This window comes from Eschscholzia californica, unplaced genomic scaffold, assembly GCF_041429995.1.
Source record: "Eschscholzia californica isolate CP2 unplaced genomic scaffold, dmEscCali1.0.p SCAF_4, whole genome shotgun sequence".
In the NCBI taxonomy this organism is placed as follows: Eukaryota; Viridiplantae; Streptophyta; class Magnoliopsida; order Ranunculales; family Papaveraceae; genus Eschscholzia; species Eschscholzia californica.
In genome coordinates this window covers 50,617,852-50,628,674 of record NW_028238461.1, presented here as the reverse complement: position 1 = coordinate 50,628,674, position 10,823 = coordinate 50,617,852, and the positions used below count along the sequence as shown (strand labels likewise).

The window sequence follows — 10,823 nt, the reverse complement described above, 5'->3', positions numbered from 1 at the left end:
AAGAAGAAGAGTACTTACCGGTGAGATTGATGAAGGGATCTTTGGTGGTGCCTGTAGAATTGTCGGTTGTTTGCCTATTTTGGTCCAATAGAGCTAAAATACCTTGATATTGCTCATTGGTAAAAGATGACGCTGCAGGCACCCCCGAATTGTTCATGACCGAACCGTTTATATGGTTCATGGCCGAACCATTATTTTCCATAACCGAGGCTGTCACGGCATCTTGTCGTGGTCGGTTTCTTCCACGTTGACCATAGTTGGGTGGATACCCATGTAATTTGTAGCATGACGAAACATCATGTCCATGAATTTTGCAATTTTCGCAAAAAGGTCGAGGACGTTTAGTACGTTGTTTATCGTAACCGTTGAATCGGTTATTCGAGTAATCGTTAGAACCAACGGCAAGGGCAGCAGTGTTTGAGTCAACATTCATAGGAGTAATGAGATTTTGTTGAACCTCTTCTTGCTTGATAAGTGAATGTATTCGAAGAATTGAAGGAAAAGGTTCAATCAATAAGATTTGACTCCGAATTGATGAGAATCGGTCATTAAGACCTTGAAGAAATTCCATGGCTCTATCTTGGTTAGTTCTTTCAACCAAAGAGCGACCATGTCCACATATACAAGGCTCGGTGATTAGCAAGGAATTGAGTTCATCTTGAAGAGCCTTGAGGTGTGTAAAATACGTAGAAACGTCTAAATTTCCTTGTTTGAGACAAGAAATAGCTCTCTTTAATTGAAAGATTTTAGGAGCATTGGTTTGATGAAACCTATCAAAGAGATTCTTCCATATATCGGATGCCGTTTCATCATATAAGATAGATGATCGGAGAGGTGGGTCTACCGAATTAATAAGCCAACTAGAAACGAGATCGTTACATCGTCCCCATTGTTCTAATTCATTAGGATCGGTGGGTTTATCGATGCTTCCATCTACGAAACCTAGTTTGCCCTTAGCCCTTAAAGCCTTTGACATTCCTCGAGACCATGAGGAGTAATTATCACCGGTTAGAAGTGGTGTAATAAGAATAGTAGTAGGAGAATCCGAATGGTGAACATCAAACGGCCCACTATTTTGATTAGTGTGAATTTGAGAAGTTTCCGAAGTTTCGGGAGTAGTCATGATTCAAGAGAAAAAAAAAATTGAAGGCTCTTATACCATGTGAAAAGGTTAAACCTTTGAGAGATGGACACACTCGAGTATGAACGAGTGGAGACGAAGGAGATCTTTATCTCGGTTGATGACCGAGTGAGAGGAAGAGAATGAGGCACTCTCGGCTATAACCGAGAGGTGTATGTCAACTCTCGGTGAGGCCGAGAGTGATGAAGCTCGGGTATAACCGAGAGAGAGAGATGAGCTGAGCTCTCGGTTATAACCGAGGGATGATGATGACAATCTCGGTTGAAGCCGAGAGATGAAGATGATGAGCTTGTTGTTGTTGTTGTGTGAGAGAGATAGAGAGATAGGTAAATACCTTGCTTTATTACACTACAACTTATCTTTCACATTATGAATGAACCTCTATATATAGGTTTACATGAAGAGTTTAAAATTACCAAAACTTATCTAAAACTAATCCTAAACTAATCTAAATTACAATCCTAATACCTAAGGAATCCTAGTTGTAGTAGGACTCCTATTCGGACCAAGTCCACTCGGTTTGGCCGAGTGGAGTGGACCTTCCAACATATAGGTGGGCAGTCAAACACTTTTCTCGTTTGGACCCTAATATATTTCATCACTCTGTTGCATTCTTGGTTGGTTCTTACTCATGTCGTTTGGCAATACAACCGAGGACGATATATAATGAATTGTCGCTCTCCCTTAGTATTTCTCCTGTCTATGAGTCATTTGGCGAAGTAAAATTAGTTGTGGTTGATCAAATGGATATCACTAACACAAAGTCGAAAGAAACTGGTAGTGAATTAAATTTTCGACCATTAGGTTGGGGTGTTTCGAAATGTTTGCCGCTTAAAGAACTTCAAAACTATTCTAGTGGGGGTATATTGTGAATGACACTATTGTTGTTGAAGCTGATATTTATATCTATGGGGTTACGGAGAGACGGACAATTTATAATAATAGTTGTGTTCACTCAGACAACTCAACCGAAGCAGTCTATCCAACAGAAGAAGCGCCAGTGGTTGATGGACTAGGCCAAGTGATGGTGCCTACTCTTGAATAGAAAAGTCGTATCGAAGACGAAACTGAATTAGAGGAACAAGGAGGAGAGACCTGGACAATAGTAGAACCCGAAACATTAATTCGTGATGGAAACAAAGATTTTGTGTTCAAAGAAGGTCAACATTGTCAAATTTTTTATGATGAAAAATTCGTAGATATTGGAGGATTTGATGTGCTGAAATCACAAGCATCTTTATATAAACAAATCTTGTTAAAATATGGGCATATTGCTACAAGCATGGTTTTGACAGGTTCTTATAATGGCCAAGTTGCTCTGGTTTCCGATATATTGGTTTGTATAACAGAGATGAATCAATGCCATCCGACCGAGCTTTCTTATGAGATGATCGACTCGTGGGAGAAGAAGATAAAGATGGCTGAGAAACTTGAATTTAACATAAAGTGGCTTTGCGAACGCTTTGATAAGATAAAAAATGATTTCTTTGTCGAAGAGAAGCTAAAGGTTGCTTTAGTGGAGCAAGACGAAGCGAAAAAAAAATTGATGTTAGCTAACAAGGAAGTGATAAGGTCCCAAGAGGAACTGTCAGCCATTGAGAGTAAGATTAGTCTCTTACAGAAGGAATTGCTTACCCAAAAAGGGAAGAAGTCTCTCCTTGATCAGTTGTTTTAGGGCTTCTTGTTGAAGGTTAGGAGTTTTGGTTTAAGTCATCTTCCGATCAGGTTAAGTTAGGATGTCTAAATTCTGTTATTGTTAAGGAATGTGTTTAAATTTTAGTAGCTAGACTCCTCTGTCCCAAATCAGTGGTCTAAAATGATTAGTTTACTTCGTCAAATGTTTACTATGTCAAAGAAAAATCGTTATAATCTTGATGAACTTCAATGTGTCGCTTGGGAGAATTTCGTATCTAACTAGACGTGAAGGCCTATTTTCGCGTACATGTTAATCTTCAGTTGTTGCTTTTAGGAAGTAATTGTTGATTTTCTCTTCTTGCTGGATATATTTAGTTTTGCGAATGGAGTTGGATATTCAAAAGTTCTTGCAGAATCATAACCAACAACAGTTTGAACTCCCTCATTTCCCTACTTCATACCTTGGACTCGCTGCTCATCTTGTCGCTCAACAGTATGGGTTGCAATCTATGGTACTGGATACAAGTCTTGATGGCTTCGAAACCAAAATTGTGGTGCAAGAAACAGCTGAAAGCAGAGACCCTGTCATATGTTTGTCTGAAATCCCATTAGAGCAGGCAACAATCGATAAACCTGAAAAGGGTAAGCTAGCCATAAGGCAAAGACCAGAAGGAGGGTACCAAAATAACACAAATGAACTTGGATCTAAACGCAGTCCGGTAAGAACTGTTGACTAGCGGAAAGAACGTATATTCAGTAGCAGTAGTAGTAGTCCTATCTGGAAGGTGCAGCTTCTCATACATCACTTGATAGAAGAAGTTTATCTTTGGGCAGTAACGAGAGTGAATCTTGTAGAAATGCTGCTATTAACGAACTAGAAAAGGCGACTCTCACCGTAGTTATGAAAGGTTTGTCACTAATTCTGGTTAGAATTCCAATATATATAGAGGTTACCGAATTGATGAAACTAAGTAGTAATGCTTAAATTTGTTCAGGTACATTAGGAGTCTCCCACCTAATCAGAACTTCTCATCTTCATTTGGACACTATGAGACTGGTTTTCCTCATCTTAATCAGTGGTCAAGGAACCAAACTCCTTTTAGCTAGAGGCATTCACCGAGTCCGATAATGAGGCCTTTCTCTGCTGTTGGACTGAAACAACCTTCTGGTGATGAAGCTTTCTACGTACAATGGCCTAGTTCTTCGATGTACGGCCTATGCCCAACTAGGACATGCGAGTTTCCAGGTATGTATTGATACAACTCAAGAACAATCTTCGATCTTCTTTTACAGGCAAAGAACTTTTATATCTAATTTAAGGGCCAGTAAGGATTCTGTTATAGACTTATAGCGATGTCCTATTGTCATCTTTATGTCACATCCTGAACTAGCAAATGACAGTTTGGGTTTAGGTTGTTGTTGTTCATATCTTGATAAATTGTGGGTTGTATTTTTTTATGCAGGCTCCATTCTACCATCAACCTCTGAGCTTCCACTACTTACAAAACCATTAGAGCAATGAAGATTGTGGAAGTGGAGAAAGTATGTTGTATCAGTTTCATTTAGATGTGGAGTTCTCATGTATCTCTTTTGGGTTCCCATTCAAAGTGGCAGTAGGTACCTTTCTGTAAGATTGTTATGAATAACTTTGTTTAATAAATTTAGATCTTGCTCCTTTCTTGTGTCTTTTTCTAATAATCCAATTTTAGGTTATTTCCAAAGGTAGGTTCTTCCCACTGAGATGGACCCCTAATTAGGCCGACTTACTCGCTCGACAAGTCAATCACGAATCAGATAAAAAACAAACATTCTAAAATACCATTCGTCTCAACATAATTTTTTACCCAAATAATAGATCTAGATTTGAAAAAAAATAATAATCAAACAACACATCACGAAGAATAATGTGATTGTACTTCGGTTGGTGAAATTATTTGGGGTGAACTTTGCACGTACTACCTCAATTATTGGAGTTCACAAAGATTATGAATCTGTTGAAATTCTCATCAATCACTAGAAATTCGCTTTCATCGTCTGTGGTCGATTACTAGAAATTCGCTTTCATGGTGTGCCTAAACTATATCCTAAACAAGTAAATTAAGGAGTCTATATTTAATGACTTAAACACTAAAGCACTTTCATATTAAAAATGAATAGATTAATCTTACAACTTGTAAATTAAGTTTTCCATAGAGGGGAACTTTCCTAGAAAGTGATTAACCAAGAAGTGATATTAAAAATTGTTATAAAAGATTAAGTTCCAATCAAAACTCTCTTTTAAGTAGTGATGATATTATTTTTAATAATAAAATGGATAGGGAGACAACTATGATGATTCCCTCCTATCCACAATACACCCAACCAAATCTCTCTCCTTAACAGCTTCTTTTTTCCCTGTCTAGGATTGAAAGCATATTCCTCTTCTCCTGACTCCTGATTTTGACAATAAAAAAAACCACAAAAGACAATACCAATGCACACAAGGAAGATGATTTAGTCCAAAATCTACAACAACCATTTAAAAAGCATCTTTGTATCGAAAAGAGGTTTTCGAGAATCACATGCCGCCCCACTCGCCCACCCTCTCATTGCCCATCCATCGGTACATTCATCTATATTTATATAATGTGTCAGAAGACGGATTTAGTTGAAATTGATTTTGTTTGTAGATTATTTGATCGAAGAATTCTTGGAAAAGAGAAAAGGCAAACCTACCCATCTGCTAAGTTTGGAATTCTCCTTTAAAAGAATCACATTCCCCCTCGTATGGGAATTCTCGGTACTAGGTACTAGCCCAGTGCCGCAAACATGGCGAATTCTTTTCACTTTTGCCACCAAAGTTGATGCTCATATGTTCTATTTGAGGAACACTACGAACCACATTTTCGAAATGAAGAGATATATAGAGGTGACCAGATGAAACCCCAACTCAATTGATAGTAGATCCTAATAGTTTCAGAAAGTAATATCCATCTCAACCCCAAACTGTTAGCATGGATCATAATCAGAGACAAGTCTCAAGGGTCTCATGAGAACCACACCGAAATTGTCGAGTACTCAAGAGTAACAACTAAACACATTTATAGATATCTTTCGGCAACAGATTAACTATACTGAAGTAGTATTCAAACTTGTATCAAAATCATACTAACCTTGCCAAAAACATACAGACAGAAACAATTCAAGAAGTATATAGATATTTCTAGAGAAGTTGACAGAGACAGTATCGAAAACAGACAATTTTTAGAGCATTAAGATATTGACATACACCTAATATTCCAATAACATGCTAAAATTCCTCAGCTTCTCCTTACACATACTGAAATCGGCTCTGTTGTTCTTACTCGTACTGAAATAACACAATTTTTACAGCAAGTTGAAACAACTCCATGATTAAACTTTACATAACAACAAACTGGAAATCGAAAGCACACAAGAAACAAATCAACAATCAGGATATGGTGGCCTGGAAAGTGTCAAATTGCCTCATTTTGAAGTCTATAAAGAAGAAGAGCACCATCCAGTACCATCAACTAATTTACCATCTGCCGATTCCGCCCAGTAAAAGGACCACTTCCATTCCATCGCTACTCTTACCGGAACAAAAACGGGGAGGAAGCCCTAAAAATAGATAATCCTAGACAACCCGAATATGTGCCGTTATGAAGCTTCAGAAGTCAGAACACTATATCACCCCATGTAACATCACGCCCGATATCAGTTACTCGAAGCATAAGGCAGAAGCCAAAAATGTAAGAACACAACATGAAATCCATCGAACCCAGCAAACCCATACGACATAATCAGAAGATACCTAGAATTAGAACAACGACACGGAACACAATTCACATTTAGGGATCTAAAGAGGGAATTCTGATGTTCATGGCATCCTTATGTCTATAACTATAACAGTATTCACTGACATTAGCAATAACAAGAACTACAAACAAACCTAGATCATACTAAACCCCAATTCACTGAGAAATGCTCACAGAAGCAAAATACGACAATACCCAAATCGAGAAATCGATTAAAATGAGGGAAAAGATTAGACCTTTATACTATAATTCAATCATCCCCGGTAGGAAATAGAGTAAGAACTTTTCTTCCTCCACCAGTTGCAGATCCCAAATCTTCTATATACCCAGGAGTTTGAGCTGGAATTTGTCCTCCCATTCTGAGCACGGATTGTGGTGGTGGTTGTGGAGGTGTTGTCAGCTGCCGAGAGAGAAACCCATGTTCAAATTGCCCATTTGGTGGCGACCCAAATTGACCAACTTGCCGGTGATGGTATTGCTGTTGTTGTTGTTGTTGTTGTGCAGCTGCAACTGCGGCAGCGGCCATTTGTTGGTGGTGGTGATGTTGAATCGTTGCTGTCACCGGCACATATGGTAAACCAGGGTGTAAGAAGTGATGGGGAACCGGAGCACTAGCAAATAAATGATCAGCGGCGGCATCAGCAGCCGATAGAGGACCACCACCACCGCCGGAAGAAAGACCTTGCATCCGTTTGAGATAAAGTCGGTACTTTTGCAAGTGACTCGCTACGTTTTCCCGAGTCAACCCGTCAACACTCATCAACTGCATTATCGTTTTAGGAACAGCGTTTTTAATCCCAAGATGACCAACCGCATCAACGAATCGTTTATGGAGTTGGGGAGTCCAAACGAGTCGAGGACGTTTTAGAGTTCGAGCTGGTTCGTCACCAGGATTACCAGATCCATAATCGGCTGAGTCAAACTCGGACGATTGAGGTTGAGGAGAAGGGGAAGGGATCGGACCACCACCGCCAGCACCAGCACCACCACCACCACTAGAGAGATGAGAAGGAAGAGGTTGTTGGTGTTGAGGACTATTAGGGTTACGAATATCGAAAGCTAAAGCTAGGTCAGGAGTAATTAGGGTTTGATTAAGGGGCATTAGTTCTTCAGGTGAAGGAAGTTCTTCTTCCCATCTTGGAAACCAATTTGACTCTTCTTCTCTCATTATTAGGAATCAGTAACTCCCCACTCTCTAATCACTACCTTTTTTTCCCCTCTTGTCTGATTTCTCTTGTCTTTCCTTCTCTGTAAACAGAAATTGAAAGGAGATTGTGGGTAGTAGTAGTAGTAGTAGTGATTTTTGAGAGGGTTTAAGGAGAGAGGAAGAGATGAGTGAGAGATTTGAAGGTTTAGATTGAAGAAGATAGATGAAAGAGACAAACGAGAGAGAGAGAGAGATGCAGAATGAATATAGAGAGAGAAGGGAAGGAGGAGGAGGAGGGGGGGAGAGATGATCGAGGTGGATCTTGTAATTACGTTTGTTGAGTTTTTTTCCGGGTATTGTGGGTCTTACTTTTTTAGTTCACAACTTTCTTTTTTATTTCATATCTCATGACAGGAATTATTTTGCTGTTGTTATCCTTCTTATTTTCTACTTCTACCAATTTTGTGCTGATAAAAACAACCGATCTAGTGGGCATTTTTATTGGATAAATATACAAGTCTACGTGGCATTGTACTATCTGTTAGATTGAGTTATTTTTGGTTTCTTATTTCATAACCTATAGATCTGAAAAATTGTGCGAAGTCATGGGTGCTATAAGACTTATCTTTTGATTGGGGTATGTATCTATTATCTAATCTGTGCTTAGGGCAAAGCCAGTGTGGGGCTCGGACTCTTAATTTTGGGAGCCTCTGAATTTTGGGAGTCCCGGAATTTTGTCTCAATTTCAACGTCAGGCTCCTAATCGGGACTTCCAAATCCAAAATAATGTATGTGCGTGAAGTACGTGTACGAAATATTGATTTTAAATTTCGACTATTAATTATTAGATTTCGATTATGAATTAAAATGTGATATTATTCGAGATAGATAATTTCAAAAAGATAACTCACAAAAAAAAAAAAAAAAAAAAAAAAAGGAAAAATAAGAATTAAGTAGTTCAAAACATTGTAAGAAAATTGAAAAAAATCAATTGAAAAATAAAATAAAATATAAGTGGGGATAGGGGATCCACTCCAAATATAGCCGTTGGGACAGCCCAACGGCTATATTTGGAGGCTGGGAGACCCCCGGCCCAGACTCTCGGGTTGGGCACCTTTGTCTGGGAGCCAAGCTCCCATACACTGGCTTTGCCCTTACAAAGAAAAATACATGGACTGAAACAAGAGCAAAGCACAACAACATTAGAAAATCTCATAAAAAAAAGAAAAAAGTACATAGACTGAAACAAGAGCAAAGCACAACAACAATAGAAAATCTCTATAAATAGAGATTTTAATAGTAACAAAAATTCAAAATCATTGGAATTTATTTAGAAAAGGAAAAAGCGAAAGGACCCAACCCAGACTTTTGTCGGGTTAGATCGGATTCGTCGGGCTCGAAGCGTAGGCCACACCTGAAATAGAGAAGGAACTCAGATCAACCTAGCACGCTTTCCGTACAGGGCAGACTTGTACGGATCGAGCCAGTCCTACGTCGGCCTCACCTTTTAAACACCACTAGATTCCATCATAGCCTCTACATTATTTGACGTAGGGAGACTTCTACAAAATATTTGAAGTAACTTGAATATTTTATCATTTCGTAATATTAGTAGCAGTATCTTTTATTAGTAGAGAATTAATATTTTTAGTATTTTTATAATTTTAGGAAACTTTTCAAGTTACAGATTCTAGTATTTTACTTATATACAAGTTGTTAATTCTAATTTGGTTTTGGAAACTATTTATGATTTAGATTTTAGTATTTTATTTGTGTAGATGCATGTTTCTAGTTTAATACGGTTTTGCAAACCCCATTACTATATAAAGAAGATCCAATAGTTGTTTAACACAATCAAGTTTATCAATAAAAATTCAGTATTTTCTTTATTCTTCGTGAGTTTTGGTTCCATAAGTCTTAGGACGTAGATCTAAAGTCTTTTCTAAATTTTCTGTCGCATCAGTTGACATCAAAAGCGAGAGTTCGTCTGTGTCGATATCATCTACGCGAACATTACTTTAGAACACATCGATGGATTTGCTGAAGATGCATTTAAAATTGGTTTAAAAAAATCATCCACATTATTTTTCTATTAGCAATTTTGTAATCACTCAATATTGGGAAATATTACCTGGGAATAATAATTTGAATGATGGTTTTTGTGAACCAACTTTAGATGCATCTTTGACAAATTCATCGATTGTTCCAAAGTGATGTTCGCATAGATACTGTCAACCCAAGCGTATCCTCACTCTTGATGCCAACTAACGCGGCGAAAAACGCGGAAAAGTCTTTAGATCTCCGTCTTAAGACTTATAGAACCAAAACTCACACATAGTAAAAAAATACTGAAATTTTATTGATAAACTAGGTTGAATTAAACAGATACTAGATCGCCTTTGTATAGTAATAGGGTTTCTAAAATCTAATCAAACTAAAATTAACAATTTCTAAATAAATGAAATACCAAAATCTAAATCCTAGACATTTTCAAAATCTAATAAAACTAGAATTAACAACTTCTAAATAAATATGGTTGTTGGTATAGGAAGAGAGATATCTGGTATAGGCAGTGCGTTAGAAAGGTCAATTTATGTATTTGTTCTTCCTTTGTCAAAATAGTTTAAGGAGAGCGTTATAAGGATCATTTGATAAATAACGCTAAAATATGAGGACTTAGATAAAAATTAACAATAAATCTGATATTCTATTCACTTATTGTTTTGTCTCACGTAAACAACTCAACCCTAATATGGATCACTACTATCAACATCACCATCAGTATAAAAAAAAACTTGCAAAATACATAAGTTTATTGTCTTCGTTTACAAGCTTTTAATGATGTCTCAAGATCTCACAGATGAGGAACCATCATTAATGAAGAAGGGGGCAACCTACATCAAGAAAGAAGAGTCCTTTGACTTAAACGAAGACATCGACTTAGAGAAAGATATTGACTTGTGGGGGGGTTAGTGGATCAAGACATTGGGGGACATTTTCCGTGTTATTGGTTGGGGACATTTGAAATGTTCCCAAATGTCTGTGTTATTGGTTGGAGACATTTCAGATGTCCCCAAATGTC

At 37.7% G+C, this 10,823-nt stretch overlaps 1 protein-coding gene and 1 pseudogene across 1 annotated transcript; one reads left to right on the top strand and one right to left on the bottom strand.

Annotated features, from left to right (window-relative positions):
• Positions 1–2,423: 2,423 nt before the first annotated feature.
• LOC147545768 (uncharacterized) lies at positions 2,424–3,761 on the top strand (annotated as a pseudogene).
• Positions 3,762–6,000: 2,239 nt separating this feature from the next.
• Positions 6,001–8,213, bottom strand: LOC147545767 (transcription factor MYBC1-like). Its single transcript, XM_086637098.1, has 2 exons — positions 6,831–8,213; positions 6,001–6,590 (listed from the first exon to the last, which is right to left on the bottom strand). The coding sequence occupies exon 1, from the start codon at positions 7,760–7,762 to the stop codon at positions 6,845–6,847; it is 918 nt and encodes a 305-aa protein (XP_086493224.1). The 5' UTR covers positions 7,763–8,213; the 3' UTR covers positions 6,001–6,590; positions 6,831–6,844.
• Between the last annotated feature and the right edge of the window lie 2,610 nt (positions 8,214–10,823).

Excerpts from the sequence above, each read along its gene's own strand:
- LOC147545767 (XM_086637098.1), bottom strand. The coding sequence starts at position 7,762 with ATGAGAGAAGAAGAGTCAAATTGGTTTCCAAGATGGGAAGAAGAACTT.